This window comes from Toxotes jaculatrix, chromosome 22 (genome assembly GCF_017976425.1).
Source record: "Toxotes jaculatrix isolate fToxJac2 chromosome 22, fToxJac2.pri, whole genome shotgun sequence".
NCBI classification, from domain to species: Eukaryota; Metazoa; Chordata; class Actinopteri; family Toxotidae; genus Toxotes; species Toxotes jaculatrix.
In genome coordinates this window covers 7,255,805-7,273,308 of record NC_054415.1, presented here as the reverse complement: position 1 = coordinate 7,273,308, position 17,504 = coordinate 7,255,805, and the positions used below count along the sequence as shown (strand labels likewise).

Here is a 17,504-nt window from a genome sequence, read left to right as displayed (position 1 = left end):
TGTGTGTGTGTGTGTGCGTGCCTCTGGCAGTGGATGCCAGCCTTGCAGTAATAAGAAGTCTTGGCACAGCCCCACCAGTTTGCTTATGCTCATTCTCAATTATAGCAGAGTCTATAGGGAACAAGGATAAAAATGGCATTGTGATGGAGCTTAAAGATCTAACGTTAGCATTTGGTATCACAACTTTCAAACAATCTTCTTCAAACCTTTTAGCTGTCACTCAAAATACAAAACCTATGTTTGGGTTAATGCAGAGAAATGTGCTGTGACGTGTTGGCATGGTCAGGCTTGCCTACTTGGCAGCCAGTCAGAGCAGTGGGCACTGAGATGATCTAGAGCAGAGGGAACCTGGCAGTGCTTAGTTTCCCATGATTACCGAGGTAGGGGTGATGGGAATCCGTGTTTCATCCCACACAAGTGCCAATGATATGTATTTGTGTATCTGTATGAAATGGGCACTTAAGACTTTCTGAAAAACTGATGTGAAGTGAACATAAAAGCTAACCAAAAAAAATCCATAACAAAATTCTAAACAAAAATAAAGTAATCCCGCTCTCCTGTCCATCTAATCAAATCAAACAGCCTTTCTCTCTTTTGCTGATATTTCATTGATGTAGAATGACCCTTCACTGCATCAGAATAATAAGGCTCCAACTAATATTCATTATTTGCTGATATTTTTAAAACCGAAAAGTGTAAAGGAAAAAGTTAAACTGAAGGTACCTTTCTTGCAAAAGGAAACAATGGCAGTTGTGTTAATCAAACATTCAACCGAGTCGGAGAAAGTCACCTGGTTTCAGTTAAAATAGCACAGCTTGAAGTCAGAAATCATTTCCTTTTCCCACTATGGCTCCTGGTGATAGGGTGTCACAGTGACGGTGAGCTGCTGACACAGACTCGCTGATGCACATTTGCACATGGAGACATTTGTTCTATCTATTGCTCACACGCAAATCTTCTTTCAGTAGAGATTATAGATAAACAAGGGGACTTTTAGCGCTGTGTGATGATCGTGTGTCCGTGCTGGAGCCAAAGCAAGGTTGTGATCAACACAAGAACATATTGTGCTTTCATCTTTTGACCGACAGCTAAACTGTTTTTTTTGACGCATCAACTACAGCCAAATAAAATTTAAGGCTATGGAAAGGCAGTTTGACTCTGCATGATGGAAAGAGGGAAGGATGGTGAGTGGAGGCGAGTGAGAGACGGTGGAATGGAGGGAAGAGAGGAGTTAAAGGAGGAGAATGCAGCAAGGAATGTGACAGATGGTTGTGGAAGGCTCTCGTTAGTTAGCTTGCCTGGTGGTTGTGATTCAGCACAGGTTGAGATGGGACAGATGGAAGGATGTGTGTTTGTGTGTGGAGAGTAAGGAAACAGACACACACATGTCCACACACATACACAGATTTCTTGGAAGAGGAGGCAGTGGGTAGCCACAGACACCCTGCTCAAGCACTTTAAGCATTGATTTAGCAATCAAGAAAACGGGGGAGGGGGAAGAGGAGGGGAGGAAGAGCTCGGAACATAGATTGAGAGAGCACGTAGAAGACAGAAGAGGAGAGATAAAGATAGCGACAGTGCGACACAAGCATCAGAACTGAAGACAAACAAGACGATGAGAGCAGTGGAGAGTGAGCACAGAGAGGCAGGCAGGTAAAGTGAATAACACTCAAAATGAGCAAACAGAAAGACAAAGAAGAAGAGAGGGGGATTGCTGTCTGTCTTTCCTTGACCAGATTAAGCTTCATCTTCACAGCCTGGTTCCTGTGTATCTGGGCTATTTTCAGCTGTTATCCAAGGACACGCCTGTAAGCCCACGCTATGGGGTGGCATAGCTTGCTCGCACTGCCTCATCACATCTGAAATGCATGCTGGCATGTTGAAAGACTAATAAGCGCATCCGAGGAGGAAGAATGAGACGAAGATAGTCTGATCTGTGCCCATCCCACTCGCGTGTATGACAAATGGGCAATCAAACTGGGCATGCATTTGTTGTAAACATGTGCTCTCCCTCCAGTGCTGGCTGACTGCGATGGCATTGTCCCCGGGTTTTCCTTCTCCCTCTCTCTCCCTTGATGACAGGGAAGGAGAAGGAGAAGAAAAGGAATTTAGGAAAAAAAAAAGCAAGTGATAGAAAAGTGTTTGTTGCATATGGGCGGTGCCTAAACAATGGGTGCTGGTCAGACTTTGCAGCAGATCAACTATTACCTTGAGAATTTCAGCCTAAATTCACAATCACAATGAGATATGTCATTGATATCTGTGTGCAGCACATACAAGGCTCTGGTGACATGTACGATAAGTGATCAAAGAGCTGATCTCACTACTAGCCTGCATGCCCCAGTAGTCAGCTATCCTCCCTAGGTGACACAGCGTTAAGTGTCTCCTTTGTCCTTGACTACCTCTCCCTGTCTCTGTACGCACCATCTCTTATGTTGTATCTACTGCCAGGATCAGCGGTTACTCCATTGTTTAGTGGCTGCACCATGCTCAGTGAGCTCTGGCTGCAATTAATCATGCCTCCTGCCCAGACAGCATTAATCTCTCTCTGCATCACCAAGCAGAGACTAAACAGGTTTTCATGAGGTGAATATGTTCACTGTTTTCTGGACGGTATGATGAACAGCATTCATTTCACTCCTCTCTGCATATGCTTGCCGTGTGTGTCTTTACTGGCAGAGATGCTTTTGGTTTTATGTTTTTAGCCGGAGGGAGAATCTGAATTTTAATTGAAATGAGACAGATAAATTAATTTGTGACATGCCTGTCAAATCATCTGGGGATGTCAAGACTTGACTGACCACCCCCAAGCAAAACAACACACAATGCAATGTGCACACGTGTCTAGACATACATGCACACATCCACACGCATTCACAACAGCTGTGAGGAAGCCAGTTTACTCAAGTAACCATAATCATCACATTTACCAAACACCGCGGGCAGGAAGCATAATCACATACAGTGCTGTGCTCAAGTGCATGCCATTAAGGCTTTGACTACAAATCCAAGGGAGGACTGTGTGCCAGAGTGCGAGCTTTTCACAGTTTCACTCTCTCCCTTTTTTCACAAATGAGTATTTTTTCCTCTTGAGCTATTTGAAATTGGATTCACTGCTAATTAATCATAATTATTTTGCTAATGATGTGCATGGCAGTGCACTCTGGTGTCTGTGAGTCAGAGCCAGCAATTCAAGGTCACGCGAGTTAATCCAAACATGTCACAGAACACTGAGTAGCATATCCAGTCCTTGATAGTAAAGGGCTAACAAAACCAATACAAAGCTTTTATATCTTTCCCAAACCATTCACAATCAATCCTTAAGTTTAGAGAAGCTGAATATATGTGGATGTTAGTGAGTGTTTTAATATTTTGTGTAGGGCCTCTGACTTTTTATTAGAAAGATAAATCAAATGGAAGATGGGTTGCACAGCTCCTTCTTGGTTTAGAATAAGTGGCAAAGCAACTACATCTAAAAGTGCCACTGCCAGCTGCTTGTTACACAGTGATAGGAATAAGGTCAAACTCTGTACTTCTTTTTAGCGCCTGCTTCCTACCTGCGGAGCAGCAGCTTGGGATGGTTCTTGCTCTCAAGGTTGCGGTCTATGAGGTCAGACAGCAGGTGCTTTAGGACATCAGTGGCGTACTCCAACTTGCTCTGCAGCACTGTCATGATAAGTGAGGCCACATTGCCCCGGTCCCTCATGGAGAAACCACGCTGGGCCTCCAGAGTGCGAATAAAACACAGCAGGAAGACCTTGTTGTTAATGAGCTGGCCGAAGAGCTTCAGTCCCTTTTCTACTTGCTCTTGGCGGTAGCCAGGCACCTGTGAGGAAACAGAAGAAATGTTCACTTGACTGAAACACATTAAAAATAATGAGGAGGGAAAAAAGTACAGATTCTGTGTGGCACATTCACAGTGATGACATATAGACCTAATTAGTCATCAGTTCATTTGAATGTAATACGATCACATGGTTTACTTTATTTATGATACGGTAACATCAAGATAATAGTGTCAAGTTTTAGATCACGAAATGAGCATAATAAATATTATTTTTAGGTCAGGTTTGTAGATATAAGCTTTAACACATGAAAATCCCTGCACTAGCAGATCAGTTAATACATCTGTCTTCATAAATAAGGATTAAAGTGGTGAGAAAAAGAAAAAGAGAAAGAAAAAGGAAGAATCTACTGAGATGAAGAGTTTAACATCTCCCAGCCTTTGTTACGTTTAGTCTGAAGGTTGAGTGTAAAGACAGGAAAACACTAAGCCTCTTGAGGGAATGTTTATTACTTTGATGGTGCTGTGTTCCACACTAATGCAAGTTGAAAGGGAGTGCAGTGATGTAAATTCCCCTCGTCTGAGCCCAGATTGTCCCTACGCCATTTATACTAGTCACTTGCCACACACGCTCCTCTTCTTTTATTCTTTTTTCCCCCATATACAGCACCTATGGAGATTGTTTTTTTTCTTTCTTTTCTTTTTTTTAAATCTGTCAAAAGCACTTGTGCTAAGACAGCATCTCTTTGCACCCAATGCAGCTGTCAACCAGCATATGCTCTGTCTTTTTACCTTTCCTGGAGGAACCCCTCGTAATCTGCTGGGAAATATTGTTAAATCGCAAGTCTAATTTCATACCACTTGACAAGATGTGTACAGTGTTTGTGTGTGCACATGTGAATTAGTACTTGCCTTTTTTGTGCATGTGTGAACACAGGCACACACGGAAATGTAGGGAAAAACTGTGTGTGTAAACGTGCATGTTTTCAGCCTTCTTTTGTGTTAGCCCCAGTGTACTGTGAACATTTTATGGGTTATAGGCCCAACAAATATATTCTACAGTACAACAACAAAAAATGTTTTAACTTGTCTCTTAGGATTATAGAGAGACAGTACAGAAAAACAGAAAAACGACCTGACCTACCCACAATCTCCATGGGAACCCTTTAATATTTGAGTTGACAGGTGGAGCAGTAAAATGACAAGGACTGCTGAAACTAAATTGTTTCCGTAAAGATCAAGAGGGAAGTGGGAAATATAATGGCAGGAAAAAAAAATCATACAAAAGCAGAAAGCAAAATGGGATTCAGGTGTAAAATGAAATTGTTGGGAAAATAGAGGGAAAGGAAGTGATTTTGACTGCTAAGAATAAACCTCAGCTGTTACAAGGAACAAATAAAATGTCAAGAAGCAGGCTCTATTGAGATGATACATGCCAGACTATATTTTAATATCTTTCTACGTAATTCTCACTTTAACTGAGTGCCTGGGATGTTAAATATTTCATTACTGAGCAAACTTCCCACTGTTTCGGTAAACCTAGACAGACTTTCCATCACCTGTGCTATTTCTGTCTAAGGCTCACAGTCGAAAACTTGACTTTAAATTCTCCGACACATCAATAACAATTAAGCAGCTATCAACCGTCTAAGACAAGCCTGCTGCTTTCTTCATTAGGCTCCTATTTCACATTATAGTCCTCGTACAGTTCGACATTTATACCAATTAAAACATAATTAATATTGCTTATTACTGGGAAATTTTCATCAGGGATAGAGTGGCCAACCCTGAGGGCAGTGAAATGGGGGTCCATCATTCTCTTAATGGAACAAGACGACCTGCTCAATTATGGCTGTCTATCAATGTCACCACTGGGGATAAATGACTTGATTTTTTTTTCCTTTTGCTTTTCTCCCACTGATTGACTTTTAATTTGTTTTTGAGGTGGAGAAAGAAAACGGTGGAGCGTCTCATATCGTTAGAGATATTAATGAGAGCACGCTCCTGATCTGAGGGCTGCCTTGTTTGTTTTTGAAAAAGTGCGGTTGTCGGCCGTCAAAAGGCTTTTGTTTACCAGACAGCAACACAAACAACACTGCCGTCAATTTCACCTACTGTGACCCACCACAATGTTAATTTGCTTGCTCATTTTGCATTGCATTCAAATAAGGCTAATTGCATTGCGATTGTTATTTGATAGAGACTGAAGAACAGGTACACACACTAATGTTGTTTCCACTATTCACTAACATACGTGGTAGTAGAACACATAATTGACTGGGAAATTGGTTACAACTTCTTTCAGCTATAGCGGTCCTCTTTCAAGAATTCCTCTGAACCATTAATTTGCTGATCAAAACAACTGATGGACTTCCTATTTGATGGAAATGCTATGAATATCTGCCCTCAAGCAGGTTAGTGTGTAACCTCAATTTAAATCCCTATGTGAAAAGAATTTACCCCATATTACCAATGAAAAGCTCCATAATCTTACACCTGCATAGTCTAAATCTCATCAAGTAATTTTAAAAGAGCACCTTTTTCTCTAACTACAAGGTGTCCCTTCATTTAAAAATGAAACTGAACAAATTGGGTACTTCCTTTGTAATATAATTTGAATATCTGTGAAATGCTCTGCCATACCTCCAGGTCTCTCAGTACAGGATGCTCCTCAATGCCTGGGAAGAGGACTCGCATGGTGTAGGTCCTGTAGTCCAAGAAGGGGATTCCTGCACCATCCAGATCACTGGTCAGCTCATGGATGTCTGTCTGGAGCTCTGCAAAAGCTGATGGAAAAAGCAGATACACAATATTTTTTTCACAATATTTTATGATAGTATTTTTATGGGAATTAAATCTCAGATGGTAAACTGGCCTCAGTTAGATAGTCATTTAGAAGTATGTTGGGTACACAGAGTGAATAAATAATTCAAAAAGTTTAGAACATTTCAAAGGTAGCAAGTTGGATCAATTGAGGAAGAAACACTTGAAAATCTATGTAACCTACTGTGCATCAGCACCAGCCTCTTACCCTCTTTGCACTCCAGAGCCACACGTGACTCAAGGTTGTCCATCTGCATCTGCAGCCTCTTTAATGTCAGGTCACTCTCACGAGACTTGCGCTTGTAGGCAATGAGCACCACCACGATGAAGAGGATGAGCAGGGCTCCGGCTGCAGCAATGCCAATGATTGCAGTGCTGCTGAGCGGGCTGTCAGATGTGATGTGGACCACACCTGGAGAAAACTCGATCCCACCCACACGTGCCTTGTGATAATGAAAGATAAAGAGGCAGATTATAATTGCTGCGTGCGTGTCCTAAGCATAAATATACAATTTACTTCCTTGAAAGGTTTTCATAGAGAAGGGCCATATGTTAGTATTTCGGGTGGATACTTAAAAGATGAAGCAAGTGGTTGAGTATACCAGAGCTATAATCAGAGAACAGCTTCACTCAAACATCACTTCAGCAGTAACACTTCAACACTTTGACTCTTAGAAGGGAAGAAATAAGGAAGAATTCTTCAAGGAAAAATGTATCACAAATATTTATTATCTTTAACATAATGTTTCCTCTGTGAATCACTTTTAGGTCTTTAAAGCACTTCTGTCTTCGAAATCAAGATCAAAGCTCAGGCAGACAGACATATCGATTTGAGATGTCAGTGTGTACACACTTGTGTTTATCTGTGCATCTACTAATTGTTTTACAGTCATGTGTCCATCTCTGTCTATGACGCTGCGTCCAGGTGGTAACATCAGGAAGCGCTTTGTCCAAAGTGGTCCCTCTTAAAACCACAAATGGAATCTTTATTGAGTTTACTGGGGACCTAATCCCTCTTATTGAAGGCTTATTTGTTTGTCTTTTGTCTGCTTGTGGGCAGTAACAGGAACCACACAGCTGATTGGATTAGAGCTGTAGTCTGTCTGGAAGTGGACAAGGAGATAGATAGAAAACAACAGAAGGAATGTTCGTCTGTCTGTCATACTGCCAGTCGATTTGTAGGTCTGTCTGCCTTCTCAGCCGTAGCCTGCCTATCGGTCATGTGTCTGTGTGTGCGTGTGTGCGTATGTGTGTGCGTCTCCCGTCTTTGCGGATCATGTGCCGTATCACTCACCAGGACCTTGTGTCGACCCGTCAGGTTGGGGGACTCACAGAGCAGCTGGGTCTCTGACACTGTTAACATGCAGGGCTTCTCTCCAATGAGAACTGTGTAGTTCAGCTTTCCATTTCCACTATTGGTTGGTGGCAGGAAGTTCCGCCCCTGCAGGAGAGAATTCATGCATGATTAATGTTTGTACTGTTCGAGTTGAAGGTCAAATGATGCATTCAGATCTATACTGATCACACTGCAAAAGTATATAAAAATATAATTAATGGTCTGAAATAATCAAACCAAGTGACACATGATATGGATTTGAATGTGATTAGTATAAGCAGAGCTGTCTGTACATTTAATATCAATCTAACTGGGGAACTGGCTATGGGTTTGTTTTTAATAACAGTCAGTGATCAATAAATGTTGCGCTGGTCAATCAAACACATAAAAAAACACATAAAAATTTAACAACAACACAATATAAATCATACTGTATCATCATGATACAATTCCATGAAAATCTATAAATGATAATACTAGATTGTAGTGACTGACTCAAGTGAATGTGGGTAAGTGATATCGATCCTCCTACCTTCAGTATGATGGGTGATCCAGGTTTAAGCTCCAGCACCCCAGACACACTGAGTGATTCAAATTCAGGATTGGGGTAGTAGATGAAATTGGTGGTGTTGAGTGCCATCAGAGCCTGCACGTCATCAAGTTTAAAGCCAAACTCATCGGGTCGCTCAGGCACCTCTTGCTGTCTGGCCAGGCTGATGGGCAGCTCTGGGGCTTGACACAGCATGGATGTAGGGCTGAGCACCTGGCACAACTGAGAGAAGAAATATTTATGAATGAGAATATCTTCTGCAAATAAAATGGAAATAAGCATTACATTTATAGAGAGATAAGCATCATTCACATCATTTTTCATGGATGAATCACAATATACTTGGCACCGAAACTTATAACTTACTTTCCTATTACCTCCATCGCCTCCTTGAAAGCCGAGCTCTATCACGCTGGCACTTGAAAATACACCAGCTTTACAATATGCCAAGCCATCCCATCAACAGTCATTAGTGTGAATCTTTTAAGTTACAGGTTTACATTTCACTAAGCCCGCTGGAGACTCGATTCAAACTAGAAACTTCTCTATTTCAGAAAGTGCAAAGGGAACCTGTTAGAGTATTTTCCTCAAAGAAAGCCCCAAAATGAGGTGCAGTTAGGGAGCCTGTGCAGTCTCACCACAATCAGGCTTTGATGAGCGAAGATTCAGGAGTGATAACTAGGTCTTACCCTCCCGTCATTTCCCTCCAGAAAGACACCCCCACCCTCTCATCACTTCTTTACCCCCTGTCCCGTTATTCCTCCCTGTGATCTTTTCTTCTCTTTGACACATTCTCATTCAGTCAGTCATCTTCCTCTATACCACTTTCCCACTCAATTACAGCAACAGCATTTTTGTGTCTTGATTCACACTTGTTTTTTTTCCATTCTTTGTCTTTGGCGTGGTCTCTATTTTGACATGTGATGTGATTTAAATTCGTTCTTTGTTCTTTATTCACATCTCAAAGCCGTTTTATTATAATTTTTTTTTTATACAAGGACAGCTTGTCCAATTGGTCATTGTCATGCCACACGCCCCTCAATGTCCCTTTAACGTCTCCATTCCTCTCTGTCTGTCAGGGCATTGACAAATCAACCACTGGCACAGGTCTTATTCACAGACATTTCCGTCTCATTCACAGACATTTCACATTTCCACAGTAACCTCTGCCATGCAGCTACTCAAACTATTGCCTGTCACTCTAATTGGCTCCTTGAATATCAGACTTGACAAATCCTGCAACTCCTGCAGGACATTACAGCTGCTACAGGAAGGTAACAGCAAAAACAACTACAAAAAAACCCAAACCAAAACAAAACAAAACAAAAGAAAAACAACAACAAAAACTGAGACGTGTAAGACTGAGAAAGTAAGAGGTTGGGAAAATTATGTCGGCACATTTAATTTATGTTGGCTCAAAGTACAAGAGGAAAGTGTAGCAGCTTGAGACACAAAGCCCACTAAAGGGACAAGTGAGCACAGATGTTAAACGTGGTGCTAACTCATGCTCGAATGGACCATGAAGATAGCATTACTAGCTTTTGTTACTCCCTCTTCTTTCAATCAGATCACAGAGACCCTTGTATGGCTTTATCTATCCTCCCCTGGGTAAAAGGGTGAATAGAAGGCAAAAGAATTTGATAAGAGCCGATCTCTGTGGCTTTTAGCTCAGTGTCAAAACTTCCATATTGTTACAAAGGTGTGGAGAGGAATTACATCATCCTCCTTTAATTCAACTGCAACCTGTTGATTGTGACTATGCCCTCCCTCAGTGTTCTGAGTTTTTTCCTTGACCCATTTACCTAGAAGTGGCGCTGAGCAATTTAGTCATGGGAAAAAAAAAAAAAACATCACTGACATTTACAACGGCTGACTTCCCTAGATGCCAAGGGAAATTAGGTACTTAGAAACAGCAGTGGTGGTGCAGATAGATCACTGAGTTAATTTAATTCAGTCAGTCAAACAAAAAAACATATACATGAAAGCAAAACAAAAAACAGCAAGTAATGTTTAAGGTCAGCCACAATGCAGTTGGTTTTATCACCCACATTGTTTGAAGTTACTTACATTGAGTGTCTCATGGCCATTGTATTTGGCTCTGATGAGCGGGGTCTGAATGATGTCCAGGTTAGTTCCTGTCACCGTCACTGGGGTGTGTCCACTGTAAGACAGATAAATGGTTGACAGCAAGGTTAAAGGAATAGTTCAGATTGTTTTGCAAAATTCTGAATTGTCTGAATTGAAATGTGCCTTTCTACCATACCTGTAGATGCTCCACTCAGGCTCTATCTTAGTGATGGTGGGATCCTCCACATACTCAAACCGCAGGTCTTTCTGGAGATGTGCCCTGTCTATGCTCACAGACACAGACACGTTTCCATAGCCATGCAGGGAGGCATGGGTTCGGCAGGTGAGCCACTGGCCTCCTCTCCTAAAGCAATGATAGGATGAAACATCAGTTATGTGTATTCAATCATTGTTTCAGTTCATCTGGGAAAAATAATATCAGGGGAAGGTGAGAACAGTCAGAAGGGCTTACTCCATACAGTTCTCCATACGGTTCTGGCCTGTTCCCCACTAACCTGAGATAAGTACATGGCTGGTCCTTAAACATGATTGACACGTTGCTCCCAGCATCAAGGTGGCTGCCGGTGATGTTGACAATAGTTCCTCCAGAGACTGGCCCTCGGCTGGGCTTCAGGTTGATTATCCTTGGGATCTGGAGAAAGGGGAGAGGTTATAAGGTCAAAAGTCAATCGGAGGGTAAAATCGAAGTGAATTAAAGGGGCAAAATAAATTATTCTGAATAAATAATTTGTGGCACAGTCATAGCCTTGTTAAACATAAACACCCTTTTTACAGCAGTAATAGGAAAATCATTTCTAAAATCAGAGGTTGAGACACAGATGAGTAAACATACTCCTGTATGACCAGACCTTTGGTTTATTTTCATAAAACGTGGGCTCCAGAAACGAGAAATCTACTCAATGAGCTTTGTCAGCTAAAAGAGCCTCAGAGTGTTAATATAAACCTGAACTGACTAATCCCACTTACATACACTGTACTGTGGTGGAAATCTTTCAAATTAAAGCGACACAGCAGCAGCTGATGTAGTCCACTGGAAGCTGGGCCTAAAGTAAATCCTCCTTCAGTTCATTTGGCCTCCTTATAATCTCATCTCCAGCCTGCTGTGTAGTGTGACATCTAGACCTAACATCATATAATCCTGTACAAGGATCCCATTGAGAAATAAACCTAGGCTAGCATCCATTAATGGATGGCAGTAAAAATTATAACACTGCATAAAATGAGCACATAATGGCAACAACTGCAAATTTATTTCAGGCTATTTGAGTGTGTGCGAGTGATGCTGATTAATTGTGCGCAGAGTGAGTGTTCAAAGAACACAGCCAGTGTGTTATGATTTTGTTTTTATGTGTCCATGGCAGAAAAATATTTTTATAACCACCAGTGTTTCTTTCTCGTTCTGCGCTCATTACTGACTGCCAGTCATGTCTCACTGCTGACACATGCCTGAGAGATATGCTGGGAGGGAGACCCACCCTTGGTGAGAACCACACCACGTCAGATCACAGCCAAGTATACAGAACAAGGAAATCAACATGTACATACAGTATTAACACAGTAGGTGAGAACACAGACCAACAACCAGCAAGGTGCTAACATGAAATGGGCAACATATGCTATGTGGTTGTCTTCCTGCCTATAGAGGCAAAACTCTGTTTGTAATAATTCCATCATTTAAAGTCTTTTTAACCATCAAATTTTTTAGTTTAAAAATTCCACGTTTATATAAAAAAAAAAAAAATATTGAAAATAAGAGACTCACCACAAAGTAGTAGTACTTGGAGGATTTTGCCATGAATTCTGGCCTGCATTCTCCTACCCCCACACAGACCTGCACATTCCCAGTATACTGGCTCTTCTCTGCTTTACCCATCTCACACACAATCCTGGAAACACACATTGGAATTACATTGGAATATGGAAGAAAGAAACACAACCAACAGACACACCCAAATGCATATGCACCACACAAAAATGCATATGCGACAACCTCTTGAAAACCCTGCTGAATTTCCGCCTTGCCAGCAAATGCAGAGCAGATTATATAAAGAATGGATCCAAACCTATGTGAAAACTTCAATAAAATGTGTATTATTTGGCAGCATCTTCACGTCACACTCTCTGCCAACTTGTGGGAGAAAATGAAAAAGTCCTGATCCTTTCACATGTGACCTCAAATACAGCTACAGCTAGGTTCTGGTGGGTCAGCATTTGCTTAGAAAGTGCTGGAATACAACTTACTTTCTTAGCAGAAGAAGCACTGGGTCTGTTGATAAGCCAATTTTAAACTACTTTAAAATAATTTGATAAATGCTACCTGTAAGGAACCAAAGCACTGAGTTACACTCAACCTCCTGAACTTTCTACAGTGATGTGTGCTTGTGTGCGCGTATGTGCTACTATGAAATACGGAGGCCTGAGTTGTTCTCTGTTGCCCTCAGCAGTGCACATACAGGTCTCCTGTACTGTATGCCCACTGCTGTGAAGTTAAGTCAAACTCTGATTTCTTCTGGTCTAGGGATTAGTCCAATTTAGCTTTAGTTTACAGGTCATGTCATAGTATTTCTCTTACTCGCTCACTTTCTCTCTCGCTGCCTTACACACACATGCACATAAACACCCTGAGGTGAGTACTCTGACTCATGATCAGATGGTCAGGCTGACTTGTAAGAGCTCTGTCGCGTGGGTAACACAGGTAACATGGTGTTGTATCTGTGTGTGACTCAAGTGCCTTGTTCCCTGTGGGGCATGAAGTGTTCAGCTGTGGTCAAAGTGCTTTCAGTGGGATTACAGCAAGAGCAGAAACATTATGCTGAATTCCTGGTTTAGTTTTGCTGCTGTTTTAAAATATAGTCTCACTTGTCCCCCATGGCTCTAGTGCAGCTGGAAAAGACTGTATTCAGAGATAATATATACATTTTGGTTGACAGAATGATAAATTAATGTGCAAAGATCATTACAACCTGTATTTGTCAGAATATGCGCCATTAATAGGTTCTATAAACTGGCTACTGCCTTTAATGGCACTTACTCCTCTGCAGGAATGTAGGTTGAGAATGACAAAGGTGAGGACGTGCTACTAATTACTTAGTGCTGCCAATGTTTTAGAGTCAGTCGTCAATGTAAAATGTGACTTACTGTTCGGCAGGGATGTAGCCCTCACGTATGGGGGTGCAATCCACTTCAGCCACCTTCACGTTACCCTGAATCTCTTTGAACTCCAGGCCCAGATTCTCACCACGGATAGTCACCAGCGTGCCTCCCTCCCTGGGACCCCGGAGAGGGGTGATCTGTTGAAATTCAAATCTAAATTTATTATTTTGGAAAAGTGATTTTGCTTGTTTTTCCTGAACAACAAGCATTAGAGCACTGCACAACACAATGTTCTGGACTGAAAAACTCAAATGTATTAAATGTCAATTTTACTGTGCATTTCAGAAAAAAAAATAACATGATTGATTTTAAGCAAGTGACTGGCACTTAATATTGTTAAAACATAGAGTCCAGTAAAAAGTACAGATAAAAGGTTTATGATGGCTGCAGTAAGCCTCTGATATCAATACATTGTGCCATATATTTCCTAGGTTCAAATTTCTTTACCAAGGATTAAGAAAACTGTACAGTAAATTCATGTTATACAGTGTTATCACGAGGGAGCTTTATCAAGCTAGTGGAGAAGCAGAAAGGACTGTTTACTAGTGTCTGATAATAAACTCCTACTCAAGCATATTTCAGCCAAAATGATAACTTCCCAAATGGTGTGAGATAAAGAGCGTTAGTGGTCAGCCTGTCAGACAGCAATGTTTCTAATTTTAGTGTTTTGGTTCTTGTGTATTGACAAAAGCCCTCTTCAAAAACAATAATCAGGTGTAGAAGGACAAACAGATGAGGAATGATAGGATTAATTTTTTCTTCAAAACTAATAGGGGATAAGCATTAACTGTTTCTATTCACACATTATGTAACTCTTGGGAAAAATGACTCTTTTTTGAAGAATGGGGGGATGGCTGCAGAAAAGAGATCATAAACGACAAAGTAATAGCTCCAATGACAGCTAAAGGGTCAAGACTCAGGGTCAAGGGACTGTCATTGCTCAATCCTGTGTTCACTGAAATCCACAACAATCTATTACATAAGATTAACTTGAAAAACCTGGCATTAGGTGACATCTTTGCGGCAATCAGTGTCCCTTGATTTATCCGTAACATCTCTCATCGTTGATGAGGAGGTTCCAACATCCATCAACACTTTACTCACACAATTACTTTTTGGCCAGTGACTGCGTGCGTACACATCATTAGGCCAGCCCAGATGGATGGATGTTAGATACAGACACAGAATAGTCTGTCCCCATCTATCTCTGCCAAATAGAAGTCCTCTGTGCCGCAGGCAGGGGCCCAGCTTTAATGGTGCTGTGTCACCATTCCCCTGAAAAATCTGATCCCAAGGATTTTCACTGGGGCTAAGACTCTCATTGTTTCACTGCTCAGCTTATACTTTGCTGCATGACCCCTTGTGGTGTTCACAGGTAAAGTGCTGAGTTAGTGTGTGTGGCCTTATCTTACGGCTTGAAGCTCTTGTATTTTGTAGTATGATAATCCTTATGTTAATACTACATGTGCATCAAAAGATTTTAATTTGACTATTTAATTATTTTTTAGAGAAGTGAATTAAACAAATTGAAGTAGCCGGGCTTGAAAGGAACAAGCCAATTGAATGACAGAGGCAAGCTCAAGCCAGGTCATGCACAACACAAGTCCTGTGGCTGTCATTTGGGAGATATCGTTATCGTATGGTTCAATGTCTCTGATTAATAAGGCTCCCTGCTGAAAACTTAATGAAAAAAAGAGCCTTCTGGGATTGGGGCTACAATACGTGCAATTAAAAAGATTGCACACAATGCATCGTGGCTCTCTATTTATTAGCAAATATGGAGGATGAAGAGGGACAAAGACCTAAAAAGAAACAGCGAAGGAAAAAAAAGGAGCAAAAGAATGTGCGAGAGAGAGAGAGGGAGAGACGCAATGAGGCGTTGATTAGATTTGTGACTTTGACAAGATAATTGACGGTTGGGTAGAGGCAAACACTTAATCACTTCTCCCTCTCTCGCCCTTTCTTTTTCCATCTCTCTCTGTGAGTCTCTCCTCCTCATATTGTTGATGGGAGATGTCATTATAATGAAGCGTATTAGAATGCATTAGGGCCCCGGTCGTCTTGGAAAAGTCCTCACTCCTCACCCACTGACAGTTTTTATGGGGGACGTGAGAAGGGTGCAATATGTCCCTGCTGCAGCCTCAGGGATGTAAAGAGAAATACAGGACTCATCTCCAAGAATAAATCCACTGTTCGGGCTGAAGACAAACACAAGAGTGGAGGAATGATAGAGTGCACCTGACTGATCCGGGCTCTTTAATAAGTTGAACAAGGGACAAAATTTCTCCATCTTTTCATCACCTTGCTCCAGAGGAGGGTTGGTTTGATTTTGCCTGAATACAAATAATTACAATGATTTAGGTTATCAATGAGAAGAAGAGAACGTCAAGTAATTAAGTCCACTGTTTTGGAGATGTCTATGTCCTTGAAGTCCAAACACTCCAGACTTCATGGTGCATCCAAAGCTACATGAAACTGTCAGGTTTATGGTGCTGATCTCACCAAATCTCCACCAAGGTCACCCACTTAACTGTGTGCTGGTGCATCTATGATGCTGTGGGGAGTGGAAACCAGAGAAGGGATTACTACTCTTCCATTCCTGTATCCCTCTTCCCTCTGTCTGTTCAAACCCATCACTCTCCAGGACACCGGAGGGGATTCCCTGCTCTGTCTTTTTCATTCACGCTTTGCTTCATCCCTTCAACTCTAGTCAGTCACCATCTGCTCCTAACACTCCTCCTTGGGAAACGGATGTAGAGACGACCCTTACATCCATCATGGGTAAAAGGGGAGGGGGGTAAGGTGTGGGTCTTCTTCCACCCCTTCGGCCTCTTGTGACTCTATTCTGGCTCAGACTACCCGTACGTCATCACACCGCTCTTTCATGTAAACCCAATCCATCCTCCTCTCTCTCCATCTGGGCATCTTTCCATCCATCTTTCCTTTGTATCCTCTTATCCTTCATCTCACCTTATCCATCCTGCTATTGCCCCTTTTTATATGTCTTGCACCGGTCAAGTCTATTTGCCTCATGCAGTGTTTGCGGTTTGCAGGAGCATGCGGGGTTAAGTGGGGGTCTACGTGACCATCTGTGCAGAGTTGATTGATAACTAGCAAGAACAAGGATGATTTGTCTCTTTCTTACATAGACAATCTGAGTCTAAGAATAAGATCTAATGAACACAACACCTTTGTAAAAAAAAATTGGCAACCCTTTATGGGCACATCTTACCAATGCTTGCATCAAATTTGATATAAAAATGTAATCAGAATTGATAAACCATTAGTCATCTGAAAAACCAGGATTGTCTCTTGCTACCTACTCCTTTTGAGTGACGCCCTCCTTAAAATTGTATGTGGGTGTGACAGGGAGTTTTAAAATTAATTTAAATAAAATTTGAAAATAAAAGACTCAAAAAAACAGTAAGAGAGGAGTTCCATCAAATATAACCACTGTCTATCTTCCAGTTTTGAGAAAAGACATCTGAAATGCCAATTTACATGATTGCTGTTATTGTGATTGCAGTATATCATTATCTGTGAAACGTTTTGATGAGTGAGATGTGTAACTGCACCTTGAAAAGGTGTAAAATATATTGTTCTCACAAATGCTGTCAGACTGAATAGATGGTGGTGACTCAGCCTCAGAAATGATCAACTGCCACAACGTCTAAGTGGTGATGAGTGTAAGTAGGCTCCCATCAGTGAACTGTAATTAAGGTATATATGTATGACCTTTGAGATAAAAAAGTACATACATTAATGTCGGC

General features: G+C 41.4%; 1 protein-coding gene across 1 annotated transcript in view; it reads right to left on the bottom strand.

The window, feature by feature from the left end:
* Positions 1–17,504, bottom strand: part of plxna4 (plexin A4) — a 251,605-nt gene that overhangs the window by 59,936 nt on the left and 174,165 nt on the right. The window contains exons 13-22 of the mRNA XM_041030041.1: positions 13,720–13,871; positions 12,344–12,467; positions 11,076–11,212; positions 10,757–10,924; positions 10,561–10,654; positions 8,476–8,715; positions 7,902–8,048; positions 6,816–7,050; positions 6,428–6,570; positions 3,558–3,826 (exon numbers count right to left, since the gene is read on the bottom strand). Of these exons, the coding sequence (XP_040885975.1) occupies positions 3,558–3,826; positions 6,428–6,570; positions 6,816–7,050; positions 7,902–8,048; positions 8,476–8,715; positions 10,561–10,654; positions 10,757–10,924; positions 11,076–11,212; positions 12,344–12,467; positions 13,720–13,871 (1,709 nt within the window). The remainder of the gene's footprint in view (positions 1–3,557; positions 3,827–6,427; positions 6,571–6,815; positions 7,051–7,901; positions 8,049–8,475; positions 8,716–10,560; positions 10,655–10,756; positions 10,925–11,075; positions 11,213–12,343; positions 12,468–13,719; positions 13,872–17,504) is intronic.